Raw genomic sequence first — 14,413 nt, forward strand, 5'->3', positions numbered from 1 at the left:
CCCCCCCCCCCCCAGTGTGTGCCAGATGCTAGGTTAGACCACAGGATGTCAGAGGGAACAAGACAAGCAGTCCCTCCGTAGTGAGGGCAGCATCTAAGCTGTCGGGAAGTGATGTCTGTTTGTGTGTGTTGTAGGCGTGAGGTGAGCCAGCACGAGGAAGATGGCAACGAGCTTCAGACCACTCCTGAGTTCCGAGCCCACGTGGCCAAGAAACTGGGAGCTCTGCTGGACAAGTGAGTGCATGTCATCCGGTGATCCTCTTGCCTCAACCTCCCAAAGTCTGGGATTACAACCTCATGTCCCAAACCCAGCAAAAAAAGAAAGACAAAGTTTTTAAATTGAAAAACAAAAGGAGAGCTGGAGAGATGGCTCAGTGGTTAAGAGTACTGACTGGTCTTCCAGAGGTCATGAGTTCAATTCCCATCAACCACAGGGTGGCTCACAGCCATCTGTAATGGGGTCCGACGCCCTCTTCTGGTGTGTCTGAAGAGAGCAATGGTGTACTCATATATAAAATAAGTACATAGATCTTTTTTTAAAAACTAAATTAAAATAAAAAGGTACTTCTGTTCCCCACCACGTCATCCTTGGTGTGGCCCCTCCCCCTCAGGTCCATCGCCATCGCGGAGGTGTGGAAGAGGACACAACAACAGGTCAATATGCAGCGGGCGGCGGCAGCAAAGATGGAGGAGGGTGAGTCCTTAGAACGCAGCAGATTCATGCTGCGTGGAGGGGTACCGCTGTGGGCCTGTGACCAGCAGCCTGTGGAGAAGGTTTCTTCTTGCATCTGCTGTCCCCACACTCTGAGGTGGGAATTACAGCACCGCGTTCCCAGGATGAGCTAGCTCTGGGACCCCCCCACTTGCCTGGTACCTGCAGCATTTTGGTGGCTTTTCCAGTCTCCCCCTCCCACTCTCTCTGGCCCTGTCCCACTGCAGACTTCTGAAGCCTCTGGTGACTGGGTGACATGGCACGTGCTTTTAATCCCCGCACTTGAGGCAGAGGAAGGTAGATCACAATGAGTTCAAGGCTACCCTGGTCAGCATAGCTAGTTTCTGGACAGCCAGGGATACACAAAGAAATCCTGTCTTAAAACAAACTAAGCCCACCAAAGCCCCCTGAGTTCACTGTCTGGACGTGGCAGCCGCTCGGTGCCCCTCAAGCCTCCCCACCTCTGGCTCCACAGGAGAGCAGGCAGGCCTTGCCCCAGAGCTCCACACCGGCTTTGTGAATGCATACGCATGCGGCAGAGCTGCCTAAGCCCTTCCGCCGGGGGGACATGAGGGCTGGCCCTCGGCCCCTGGAAGACACGGGGGACCTGAGGGCTGGCCCTCGGCCCCTGGAGGACACGGGGGACCTGAGGGCTGGCCCTCAGCCCCTGGAGGACACAGGGGACCTGAGGGCTGGCCCTCAGCCCCTGGAGGACACAGGGGACCTGAGGGCTGGCCCTCAGCCCCTGGGGAAGGGTCAGTGTATCGCACTGACTGCTGACTCTGTCCTGTGTTCCTTAGGCTTCCGCCTTTTCTTCACGTCCATCCCCGGAAGCCATGACAAAGAAGCTTCTCCAAAACCCTGCCGAAAGCGCCAGCCCCCCAGCTCTAGGTAAGAGCTCACAGCCTCTCCTGGCTGAGCTTGAGGAATACCTAAGCAGCCCCAGTCAGGCGCAGACCAAAGGAAGAGACCATCAGGTAACAGGGCAAAATGCTCCCGTAGCAGAGAAGCAGGGTCTTCTCAAGGGAGCTAAGGATTTGTAGATTTCACGAGCAGCCATCTCAGGCCAGAGTCCTGCCTTTATCATCCTTGCCTCCTGAGAAACTCTGTGAGGTCTGGACCCTGTCAGGGCCCTCACTGTAGATGGGAATACTGAGGATCTGACCCTCAGGTACATAATGCAGTCATGTGACTGACAGGCAGAGAAGCTGACTCTAGATCCTGAGCTATGTGGCTGCCTCTGTCTGGTCTGGAGGTGGCCAGGCAGCTCTGAGCCTGTCCAGCTAACCCGAGTATTCATCATGTTGGCAGTGAGGACAGTGGCGAGGAATGGCAGCGGTGCCAGGAGGCAGCTGTGTCGGCGTCAGACATTCTCCAGGAGTCAGCCATGCACTGTCCTGCCAAGGGCGAGGAGGAGCCCGAGAAGAAGAAGTTGAAAAAGAAAGTCAAGAAGAAGGTGGGCGCTGACCCCCCTGCGGCTACAGGCCTGGAACAGGTAAAGGAGGCAGGCAGCATCAATGGGGACCCAGTGTCGCTTGGGACCCAAAAGAAGAAAAAGAAGAAAAAGGCCAAGAAAGCCAGAGAGGCTTCCCTGTGTCCCCCAGCAGAGTGTGCAGTGGCTAAGCCTGAGAACTGACCCCAGGCTGTAGGTCCTGGGGCCGCCTGCTCTGAGGATTGGGTGACCCCAGGCTGTAAGTCCCGTGGCTACTGCTCTGAAGATCAGGTGCCCGTGGGCTTAGGGCAGAGCCAAGCCACACTCCCAGTTTCCAGCTTCCCACACTGACTGCCCATGGTTGACTTTAGTTGGGCTTGCCGGAGAGTCCAGGCGAAGAAGTGGGTTTATGGAGAGAGGCCTGTGTAAGGCTGGACTGGACTCGTGGATCCAGAATGTTCCCCAGTTTTGGAGACTTAACCTCAGCATGCGTCTCCCTGACCTGTGCAGCTTCCCGTGACATTGTTCTTGAGAATGATAGGGAGGGGTCTCAAAGCTACAGAGGTCCCCCAAAACGTTTATACGTCTCCCCCAGCCCACACATACTTAACATTGTCTGGAAGAGAAGGAAAGGTCGCCCCCGCTTCCTCCTTTCCCCCGTGTGTCTAAAGCATGCTAATTGTTAACAACACAGGTAAGTCGGCTCACTGAAGTCAGGCGTCAGAGTGCCGAGCACCCACTTAGTGGAAGGGTGCAGACTTGGGTGCAAGGCCCCAAGAAAAAGGAAAATAAATTATCAGTGGCCCAAGACATAGACTGGTCCTGCCCTGGTCAGTACTGATTCTTTGTCTTACTGTTTGTCTGAAAGAGTTTCTGTGTAGCTCCAACTGGCCAGTCTGCTGGTTTGCGTCCTGTGCTTTGCTGTCCAAGTGGTGGAGATCAAACCCGCGACATCATAGTTACCACGCAGGCATTGGGCCACTGAGCCACCTCCACTGTGCTGGATGTTAAAGGACATCTTATATAAAAACCACATGGAGCCGGGTGGTAGTGGTGCACGCCTTTAATCCCAGCACTTGGGAGGCAGAGGCAGGCGGATTTCTGAGTTCCAGGCCAGCCTGGTCTACAGAGTGAGTTCCAGGACAGTCAGGGCTACACAGAGAAACCCTGTCTCGGAAAAAAAAAAAACACATGTGGGAGCCTTCCACCCACACCCCCAGATACCCTCGGTCACCCCAGCTTCAAGACTAGGGACTGGCACCACACATGGACTGGGTTTCTTGCAGTAAAGAGGAGGACACAGAAATTCAAGCAGTCAACTCACCTCATTTCCAGTTAAACAAAAATGTGTAAACGTGTCTGGTGAGCCTGCCGACACCTCTGGCCCCTGACTGTGCCAGCTTCCCTCCTGGCTGCTGACGGGTAATCAGGAAGCTCCCAAACGCTTTTTACTGACTTTACTAAAAGTTAAATAAACATACAGGCTTGCCCATGGTCGGCTGTAGGCTGCAGGGGATTCTGGCTCTCTCCAGACTGACAGAAGAGCCCGCTGAGGGCCAGGTTCTCTGCAGTAGGCCCGAGGAGACAAAGTCAAGTGTTCTGTGGTTCTCATGGCTGCTCGGGACCCTGGGTTCCTCAGAGTGGCTTCTCTCTTCTGGTATCAGCACCCTCTACTAGACACTGCTCAAGCCTAGACTTCTGAGTTCTGCAGGTCACTCTCACCAGGAAGGAAGTTTCAGGGCCCAGCTACAGGCAGAGTAGCTGATTGCCCAGGATGTGGCCTTGGCACGAGTTACATGCCCTAAGCAACAGGGGTGACCCAACCTTAGCCCTGAAGTGGCCTTTCTAGTGGAGGCAAGATGCCAAGCTGGCATCAGAAGACACATTCAAGGGACCAAATGACCTGCAAATGAGGTCCTGGGGCTAGGAGAAGGGATGGCTTTGGTAGGAGAAAGCCTTGGAGAGCCCTACATGGCTTCCCCTCAGCTCCCAAGCCTAGCACAACAGCTGCTTGCAAAATCCCCGAGGTGGGAGGGTAATCCACACACAGGCACGTGGAGCTCTGGTGCTCGGTGGGATGGCCTGGGGAGGCACAGGAGACAGAAGGTAGCTGTGTTGATCTGGGGCCTCAGCTCAGCACAGATCCCTGAAGGCCTGCAGCCTCTGACTTGGGGGTTCCAGCACCACAGGCTTCCCCCTTCTGTTCCAAGCATTAAATTTTCTATTCTAAACAGCAGGGATGATGGTCTAAATACTGCCCAGATCGGGCTGTCTTCCAGCTCCTTGAGACTTGCTTCTCAGGCTGAGACACCCTCAGAGCCATCCCTTTCTGATGGCGGAGGAGCAGCTGTGGCATGAAGGCATAGACTTCTGGGAAGGCCAGCAGCCTGCGTCAGGTGGCATGGCATGTTCAGATATCCTCCAGGCAGTGTGGCAGCCGTGGCCCTCCTCACCCCCTGTGCAGGCAGTGCAGGCTCTGGGAACCCAGCTCCTGGGAGGCAGTCACCAAGGTTACTGGGAGGAGGAGGCCATCTGGGTGGAGATAAAAGTCTCGATGACACCGTGGTTGGATGGCAGCAGGTGGCTGTGCCCGTTGGAGTCAGAACTCTGGTACAACACCAGGCTGCTGGAGGACACTGCAGAAGCAAATGAGGTCACTAGCTGTCAGCCAAGCCCCTCCCACCCCGACCCCACCTGCCCATCTCTTAGGGACGCTCCAGGGGGAAGGAAGCAGAGGCACATTCTGAATCAACAGATTCCAGCAACCCATCCACCCTCTCCCCATGGGGCCGACAGGGAGGCTCCCAGAGTTCCTGCTCTGCTGGGCGGAGTCAAACAGCAGCCTGGCTGTTGGAAACCTAGGGCCCCATGCTTGCATACAGCCCCTCAGGAAGTATTTTGTAGATGTGGTTAACAGTGAATTGGCTTCCAGGAAAAGAAGTTACCCTTGACCATGTGGGCGGATCGCATCTCATCAGAAACCTTAAAATGGAGTGAAACTGGAGTTTCCTAAAGAAACCCGTCATCGAGACCATAGACTCCCCCCTGCTTGTGTCCCAGCCTGCCGCTGGTCTGTAGGCAGATGACAGATGTGAACCCCCCACAGCTGTGCCCATCAGTCCGTCAGATAAATATTCCCACACACTCTGAGTGTGTCTCTGAGAGTTCCACACTGGCGAAGTGGCAGAGAGATGAGCCCTGGGGCTCGGGGCTCAGCCCGTCTTTGCCACCACAGAGCCATTGGAGATGGGACAGGTCCCTCAACTTGACTCTGCATTTGCCCATCTGTCCAATGAGACAGAAGTGTCTCCAGGAACTGCCATTACAGCTCCAAGGGCCAGTTGGGAAAATCTGAGGCTCCAAGGGACAGCAGCTTTCCTGAAGTCACAGAAGCGGGAGGGGAGGGCACCCCAGAGCCCCGCTCCATACATTGCAGGCTGTAAACTGAGCAGGTGGACTCAGACAGGGACTGGGGTGGTGCACGTCCACCGTCACACAAGATGGCCACCCCTCACAGTTTCCCAGATGAGGCCAGAGCGCTGAGTTGTCAGTGCTGGCTGCTCATTTACAGAATGTCAGGCCCTGAGCCCTGAGGAGATGGCGGGGAAGAGCACTTCTGGGCAGGCGAGAAGGTTCAGCAGAGGAAGGTGCAAGCCACCAAGCCTCATAACTCAGAACCTCAACTCAATTCCTGGGGCCGTGGCGGGAGAGAACCAACTCTTCAAAATTGGGTGGCCTCTACTCTCCACACACCACACCACACACATGTCCCCCCACCCCACCCCACAAAACATTCAATTAAAATAAGTTTACAGCTGGGCGGTGGTGGCGCACGCCTTTAATCCCAGCACTTGGGAGGCAGAGACAGGCGGATTTCTGAGTTCAAGGCCAGTCTGGTCTACAGAGTGAGTTCCAGGACAGCCAGGGCTACACAGAGAAACCCTGTCTCGAAAAACCAAAAAAAAAAAAAAAAAAAAAAAGTGCCATAAAAGCACAAGGAACTGAGTTTGAATACCCAGCACTCAGGTAAACAGCCAGCTGTCTATGTCTGCATATTCGCCTATGACCCCAGTGCCAGGGGACAGAAACAGATCCCCGGAGCTCACTGGCCCGCCAGCCCTGACAAAACAGTGTGCTTCCAGTTCAGTGAGAAGCCCTGACTCAATTAAGACAGAGAGCTGCAGAGAAAGACACGAAACATCCTCCTCTGCTCTCTGCGTGTGCATGTAGATGTGTATGCTCAAATGCACAACACACACATGCGAACACGCATACACACACTCACACACATACACACACAGCCTTGAGATCAAACCATAAGGGTGTCACCTCTGGGATTCCATTATTCTCCTACTGCTCCTGAATGCCTAACCTGTCCTCTGTCAAGTCAGTGAGCTGTACCCTTAACTTTGGTCCCAAACTACTGCGTGCACAGCTCGGCATGCCGCAGGCACTCCATGCAGCGGGTGGAAGCACTTCCCACCTGCCCCCAGCCCATTGTACACACCACCTACACACTACCGGGAGACGCCAGACGGCTCACCTGTGGGACTGGTGGTGAGCCGGTGGGCAGGCTGCAGGTGCTGGATGTTCGACGGGTCCTGGCTGGGGATGTGGATGGTGGTGGCTGGAGAGGATGGCTCATGAAGCCCAGGCTCACTGGAGGCCTCCGTATCTGAGGTGAAGACCTAGGGAACCAGAATAACCCTCCCTGAGCCCTTGGACATGGGAGCAGGCAGCTTCCGTGGTGCCGGGCTTCAGGTGGCAGGGCCTTACCTGCTTGGTGGGTGTGAGGCTGGCAAGGGTGCTGAGGTTAGTGTCTGTGATCAGCATGGTCTGCGGAAGCAGGCTGGTGTGTGTGTACTGGGCCACCTCGGGCTTGTGGCTGTACAGGGCTGGGAAGAGAAAAAGCAGATAGCTATGACTCCTCGGACCCTTCCCCAGTGCATTAGACACGGATACTGCTGCACTAGGTGCAGGCGGTGCTGGTGTACCGAGCGCAGGGACTCTCCAGTACTCAGTGTCTGACGCTATGCAGAGGGACCACGGTTGCAAGCACGAGTGCTGTGGTGTACAGTGCGGGTGCCGCTATACCAAATGCAAACCTCTGAGGGAAAGGCTGGTGGCTTCCATCTAGGTGAGTGGGGCAGAGCCAGCCATACCTGTATCTCCAAGGCACCTCCAACATGTGCCTCAGAGTTTCACCGCTAAGCCTCTCCAAGAGACCTAGATACTCGTCAAGCACATAGCAGCGGCATGCTGTCTCAGGAACTCAGCCAAAATCAGAGCACCCACACACAGACATAAACTATCAGCCTCACGCTGGCCCACAAGTCCATAGGCCCAGTCCGTGCTGAGGTCCAAAGGTCTGAACCTAAAGCTTTGTATAAGGTTGGTTCCCCATGGCCCATCTTGTGGCCAGCTTTATGCAGATCTGGCATACAGGAGGCTGCATGAGCGTGCGTAGATGCATGTGTGCTTGTGCGTGCGTGCGTGCGTGCGTGCGTGTGTGTGTGTGTGTGTATACTCGTGCACGAGCACACACACACCTCCATGTGTCTGTCTATATACAAGTGTAGGCATGTGAGGCCAGAAAGCTCTCCCCCTGGCTGGCCTAGAACTCACCAAGTAGGCTAGACTGGCTAGCACATGCCCAGGAGTCATCAGTCTGTCTTGTTCTTGGCTCTGGGACTACAAGAAGCACACACCACCATGTCCTCCTTCTCCGTGTTCCCCCCCCCCCCCCCGGGGATTCTGAAGGATGGAACTCTTGGTCTTCAACACTTACTGACTGAGCTGTCTCCCCATCCCCCACCCCCAACACCACACGTGTCTTAAATCTACTTCATGTAGTACCTGTCTTTTACAGCAGAAAAGACAAAACAAAACCAATATTCTGTGAACAGTGAAACCCAAGGGACTAACTGGAAATAACCTGTAACTCACGATCTATTCACAAGCCAGCTTTCTAAGCGTGACAGAGTCATACACTGTCGTGTGCACATCCCCAAGGGTTTCCAACAAAAGGCTGTGTGTGGCCTGTGCTCTACCACATGGACAAAGCAAAGCCGGGAGTGTGACCAGTGGACACCAGCATCACACACATTGAAAAGTTCACACACAAGCTCCCGAGTGCACACACACACACAAGCAGTCTGCCCCACCCGCTCCCTGCCCTGCCTTGTGCCTACCTGCCAACCAGTAGCCCACCCCTCCCAAGCCAACCGGAGGGATGCTCACCGTGGGGGCTCTGCAGCTGGGCCATGGTTGCCATGAAGGGGCTCTGGGCCACGTGGCTCTGTACGGGGGGCATGAGAGGCTGCTGATAGGAGGGGTGCAGAGGCTGGGAAAACTGGACCGGCTGCAGGGTGGTCAGGCTGCTTCCCATGCTGTTGATGACCGGCACACTCTGTGCTTGAGTGGAAGCCAGACCTGTGCAGGACAGGCAGGAGTCAGTAAAGGCTCCCACCTGCACGGTCTCCTTAGACCCAGCTTAGGGCCTCTGAGGGACACTACCCCTCCTTCTCAGAGACTGAGGGTTAGAAGAGGAAGAGGCAGGGGGCTGACACACATATAAGTGGCCTTGAAAAGTCATTCTCTCGGTGCGGTGGTGGTGCATGCCTTTAATCCCAGCACTTGGGAGGCAGAGGCAGGCAGATTTCTGAGTTCGAGGACAGCCTGGTCTACAGAGTGAGTTCCAGGACAGCCAGAGCTACACAGAGAAACCCTGTCTCGAAAAACCAAAAAAAAAAAAAAGAGTTTAAAACTTAATAAATAAAAACACCCCAAACCTAGAAAACATCATACACATGTACCCTTAACCCTGCCGTTTCCCCACTATCTTCTCAGACGGATGTCTGGTAATTTCTACACTATGCTTAGTGGGTTTGTTTGGTTTACTGTCTGGGAGTGCCTAGCCACAGGCTCTCAGAAAGTGGACGCTGTAATGGATGAGCCACTGAGTCCCAGTAACTCTCTCCAGATCCCAGATTCCATCCAAGGCACAGAAGCCCCACTCCCCCCACCCACTTACCAATGACCAGGGTGGAGGCGCCCGTGTTTGTGAACGTGGGGCCCAGGGAGGTGGGCTCCCCGGGCCCAATGGTCATGACCCCAGGCAGCGAGGCCATGATAAGGTTCTGAGGCTGCTGGTTGAGCCCTGGAGACGTCTGCTCCAAGCTGTGCAGTGCAGTCAGGGTGCTGACGGGAGGCAGGGGACCCCCCGTGGCTGAGACCTGTGAGGGTAAACCAAGTTTGAGCTGGAGTGTCCTCATCCTGTCTCCTCCCAGCCACAGAGAGTGGGACCAGGAGGGGTTCCCACATGGGACGGGGCGCCTCACTCACCAGCTTGGCCTCAGTGCTCAGCAGGCTGCTGGGCTCCAGGCCTGTGGGGGATACTTGGTGTAAGGCTGCAGACACTGTAACTAAGGGACCTCCGCTGCTGGAGGGCACTTCGGCCGCCTCGCTGGTTGCAGACTGTCCGTACCGCACACCTAGAGTGGGGAGCAATGTTAGCACCCCACTTTCCCGTCCCACAGACCTTACCACACCAGAGCCTACTGGTTTGCTCAGGCTGACACCCCATCTTTCCTCCTGTGCTAACTGCTTCCAGCTCTTTTAACACATGGCACTGTGTCCCCCCACTACTTGGTGTGTCCCCCACACACACCCTCCGTTCAGAAGACACTCACAGAACAACGGGGCTGAGCCAAATTGGGGCTCAGAGCTAAACAGAAATGAACCGAGTTGAGCAGAATGGACCTCGATTGGCCAAATTAAATTAAATCTCCTTAGACGGAACCAGAAATGAGTCGAGCTAGATTGTGCTTTTGCTGAGCTGAACAAAATCAGATCGAATCGGACCAAAGCGAATTGAGTCTTACAGTCAGCCTCTCATCCGAATGTCCTCAGATTCAATTGTTGGGTCAAAATATTTGAAGGAAAAAAAAACAAGAAACGAGTTCACATCTGTGCTGAACACAGGTAGGTTTTTCTCCTTGTCACCAGGCCCCAGCCAATACAGTGTAAGTGTCGACATCGGGATTACACTGTATCGGGTATCACATACGTCCTCTATGCGCACGGGTGAGAGGTGAATACTATACACCTGTCTGCAAGAGGTCCCGGCCCCAATTCCCAGGCACCAGGGGATGTTAAATGAACTGGATTCCTCCGTGGAATTAGTTTGGTCAAATGAAATGGTTTGAATGGGAATTGGTTCGATTAAACTAAGATTTGAACGTTGAATCAAGTTGAACCGAAATGGTTCGAATGGGTAGATCCCATTCATGGGTAGATCAATTAGGTTGAATAGAGCGGGTTGGGTCAGGTGGAGAGTGGGCGGGGTGGTGTGAGCCAGTGCGGATCCCCCTAAGTGAGGTGGGCGGGGTGCACGGAGAGGGGAGGGCGGAGTGGCGCAGAGGAGCGCAGAGCTTTTTGCAGGTGGCTGCCACAACTGGGAAGTCCCTCCCTCCCTTCTGCCCACCCACTTCTCCTTTTCATCTCCCAGTCCAGTTTCCCTAGCCCACAGCACTCACCGTGGACCTTACTGGGAGAGAGGGTGGTTGTGGGCAGGCCGGGGGAACTGTGAGCGGGCAGTGCAGGGCCCGGGCCAGGCCCGGGTGGAGGCCCGTTATACGTGTCCATGGCCAACTTGTGCCGAAAGGCTTCTTCCTTGCGCCGGTTGGCAAACCAGTTGTAGACGCGCACCTCCGTGACAAGGTTGGAGCCTAGCCCTTGTGCCTGCGATGGTGACACCCCTCTCTGGATGCACTCCGCCCTGCAAAGACGACACCCGTGAGGCTCCAGGCCAGGCTCAGAGGAGGGAGGACAGTGCTGAGATGTGGGGTCTACCCTAGGGCTGGATTACAATACCAGCCCTGCTGTGTGACCTTGGGCAAGTGACTTATCCTCTCTGAGAACAAAATAGCCATAGGGCTGTAGAGGAGATGAAATGAGATGAATGGTCCCGAAAGTGTGGCTCGGGTGGGTGGAGGGTTCAAAACAATGGCCAGAAATTGACTCCCCTCCACTGACGGACAGCAAGAGCTCTCAAGGACTGCTGAGGCCCCCTGAGGACCCAGAGACACCTTCCCTTCCCCGGCTTAGCCTCCTCCCTGGTGGGCGACCACGCTACCTATTACACTCCTCCACCAAGGTCTCTCGCTCTTCCTTGCTGGGGTTCTTCTGCCTCTCGTAGGCCTGGAACAGGATCTGCTGGGATGCTGGACCCCACTTGAACCGGTTCCTCCGCCCCTTTTTGGTTGGCAGCTCATCGCCTGTGGGCTCTTCGATCAGTCCTCCCTGCCCTGCGTGGGTGAATTCTGGAGGGACAGAGAAAGGTGAGGCATTGACCACGCCCGCTTGTCAGCTCACATGACCCCTCACCTTCACCGCCCCCCCCCAAGTCTCTTCCCCACAGCAGTTGGCAGCTAAGACTGGAATCGTCCAATCAGAACTGGAGCCGTGAATCAGCTGGCAGCGAGCTTACTCTACTTGGTGCCACAAATACCAGCATTCAAGAGGCAGAGGCAGGCAGATCTCTGCGAGTTCGAGGCCAGCTTGGCCCAGTCACACCCACCCACTCACATGGCCTCTGAGGTGGCCGTCTTGTTTCTGTCCACGCTCAGAGCAGTTACAGGAGGCATGACCAAGACTTGAGGTACCAGAAACCATAGTTTGGCCCCCTAAACCTGAAACACTTGTTTTTGTGTGTGGGGGGGGGTCGCAAACCCACCGCGACCTGAAAAAGGTGTTAGAGATGACTGTGAAACACCTGAGGTGGGTACTAGGAATCGAACTCCGGTTCTCCAGAAGAGTAGCTTTTTACTATTCTAATTCTGTCTGTCCTAGAGTTTGGTACATAGACCAAGCTGGTCTGGAATTCACAGAGATCTGCCTGCCTCTGCCTCATGGTGCCGGGATTAAAGGTGTGCACCACCATGACTGGCCCTAAATGAAATAGGTACTTCTTAAAGGTAATGGTTTCATAAGATCAGCGTAAGGAGTTACCAAGAAAATTAAAGTTAAAACGACAATACAATACCACCGTGGGTACCTCATGGCTAAAATGAAGCGATCAACATTAATAAGTGTTGACACAGATTTCAGAAGCATCTAGAATGTTGAGACCGAGATGGTTAAAGTGCAAAACCACAGCGATTGGGTGGGGACCGCTAACACCCAGTAATCCCACAGCCAATAGGATCGTGTTTGCACCTTTACCGGAAACCACAAGTAAAAAATGTTCAGAGCCGTCCTGTTCCGCAGAATCAAGAGATCAGAAGCAATCCAGACATCCGCTAAAGCAGAGTAATGTCTCTCCTCCACACAAGGAAATGGACTTGACTCACGACTAGTAGGAGCGAAAGAAGCTACCACAGATAGAGCAGGTGTGAAGACTTCAGAAGTAGCCGGAAGCAGCCATGTTGGAAGTCGGGATCCTTGACTATGCTTGCCAGGGACAGGCTGATAGGAAGCTGCTAACGTCTTCATCCACCAGGGGGCGGTGTGGCTATATGAGCTTCGTGAAATGCATGGAGAGAGCCTGGTGGTGTCACCCGTAACTAAAACTCCAGCCCTCCGGAGGCTGAGGCAGGAGAATAGCTATAACTTTGAAACCATCCTATCTATGCTGCATAGCAAGTTCCAAGCTGGGGTTATAGGGAGACCTTGTCTCAAGAAGGAAGAAAAGGGGCTGGTGAGGTGGCTCAGCAGTTAAGAGCACTGACTGCTCTTCCAGAGGTCCTGAGTTCAATTCCCAACAACCACATGGTGGCTCACAACCATCTGTAATGTGATCTGATGCCCTCTTCTGGTGTGTCTGAAGACAGCTACAGTGTACTCATATACATAAAATAAATAAATCTGAAGAAGAAGGAGAAGAAGGAGAAGGAGGAGAAGGAGAAGAAGAAAGAAAAGGCCAAGTGGTGATGGCTCATGCCTGGGATGCATGTTTGCATCCTCTCTCCCATCCAGCAGTGAGTTCCTGGAAGGGGCAACCCAGTGTGTGTATCTGTAGACCCCGGGACCCATCCTCCATCCCACTTTCTTCCTTCAGTATCTTGTGCAGAATGCACAGTAAGTCTAAGGACGCTTTTTTGGCGCCTCTCCGTCTTACGTGTCTGTGAGGTGGGCATGTCTTGAAGTGGGCGTGTCTTGAGGTGGGCGTGTCTGTGACATGGGCGGGTCTGTGACATGGGCGTGTCTGTGAGATCGGTGTGTCTGTGAGATGGGCGGCCCTGTGAGATCGGTGTGTCTGTGAGATGGGCGTGTCTGTGAGGTGGGCGGGGCTGTGAGGCGGGCGTGTCTGTGAGATCGGTGTGTCTGTGAGATGGGCGGGCCTGTGAGATGGGCGGGCCTGTGAGATGGGCGAGGGGGTGACGCTCCACCCTATGAGCTGCTAAGTGCTGTGGGCCACCCCACTATGAGCTCCCGTCAGGGAGGAGGACACAGGCCGGGGTCGTTACTTACGCTGAGCCACTTCTCGCTGCTTGCGGACGTACCAGGTGTACAGAGCGGCCCGCTTCTGCGTCTTCATGGGGGTGCCCTTGTTGAGGTGCTGTGACAGGTGAGACTGGTTGAGACCGGTGGTGTCCACCACCTCCCTCTGGGGGATGTTGTGCTGCTGCAGGTACGACTTGACCATCTTTGCCACACGCCATGGGTCCTCCCTGGAGGGGATCAAGGACAGGGTCTGCTCTTCCTGACACCTAAGGTGAGGCTGGGGTTCTGGAGACTAGGGCTCGCCTCTGTGGGTAGGGCTGGTACTCGGCTTACATATCAGGACGCGTGTGTATACATGAGCAGATTCCTGCTGGAAGTTGTGCCAGCCAAGTAGGGAAGACCCTCGGCTTCTGACCCCCTCAGGGGTCCTCCTCTGTACTGGAACTGGAAGTGTTACATGATGCTTTTGAAGTGTGTGTGTGCATGTATGTGTATATATGTATGCATGTGTATACATATGCATATACTTATTCATATACATCGTGTACATCACATACATGTACATGTACATATACATCATATACACATATATCATATACACACACATACACATATACATCATATACATACACATCATATACACACACATACACATATACATCATATACACACATACACATATACATCATATACACATACATCATATACATACACATATACATCATATACATATACATCATATACATACACATATACATCATATACATATATATCATACACATACACATAAACATACACATATACATCATATACATATATATCATA

At 54.0% G+C, this 14,413-nt stretch overlaps 2 protein-coding genes across 2 annotated transcripts in view; one reads left to right on the plus strand and one right to left on the minus strand.

The window, feature by feature from the left end:
- Positions 1–2,957, plus strand: part of CUNH12orf43 (chromosome unknown C12orf43 homolog) — a 6,255-nt gene extending 3,298 nt beyond the window's left edge. Inside the window, exons 3-6 of the mRNA XM_028765429.1 lie at positions 135–233; positions 611–693; positions 1,512–1,602; positions 2,023–2,957. Of these exons, the coding sequence (XP_028621262.1) occupies positions 135–233; positions 611–693; positions 1,512–1,602; positions 2,023–2,347 (598 nt within the window). The 3' untranslated portion in view covers positions 2,348–2,957. The remainder of the gene's footprint in view (positions 1–134; positions 234–610; positions 694–1,511; positions 1,603–2,022) is intronic.
- A 626-nt stretch (positions 2,958–3,583) lies between these two features.
- The window catches only part of Hnf1a (HNF1 homeobox A), a 21,217-nt gene continuing 10,387 nt past the window's right edge, over positions 3,584–14,413 (minus strand). Inside the window, exons 2-10 of the mRNA XM_028765476.1 lie at positions 13,616–13,815; positions 11,280–11,466; positions 10,681–10,922; positions 9,488–9,636; positions 9,177–9,378; positions 8,384–8,575; positions 6,920–7,038; positions 6,687–6,831; positions 3,584–4,779 (exon numbers count right to left, since the gene is read on the minus strand). Of these exons, the coding sequence (XP_028621309.1) occupies positions 4,655–4,779; positions 6,687–6,831; positions 6,920–7,038; positions 8,384–8,575; positions 9,177–9,378; positions 9,488–9,636; positions 10,681–10,922; positions 11,280–11,466; positions 13,616–13,815 (1,561 nt within the window). The 3' untranslated portion in view covers positions 3,584–4,654. The remainder of the gene's footprint in view (positions 4,780–6,686; positions 6,832–6,919; positions 7,039–8,383; positions 8,576–9,176; positions 9,379–9,487; positions 9,637–10,680; positions 10,923–11,279; positions 11,467–13,615; positions 13,816–14,413) is intronic.

Source organism: Grammomys surdaster, unplaced genomic scaffold (assembly GCF_004785775.1).
Source record: "Grammomys surdaster isolate TR1022 unplaced genomic scaffold, NIH_TR_1.0 164, whole genome shotgun sequence".
Lineage (NCBI taxonomy): Eukaryota > Metazoa > Chordata > Mammalia > Rodentia > Muridae > Grammomys > Grammomys surdaster.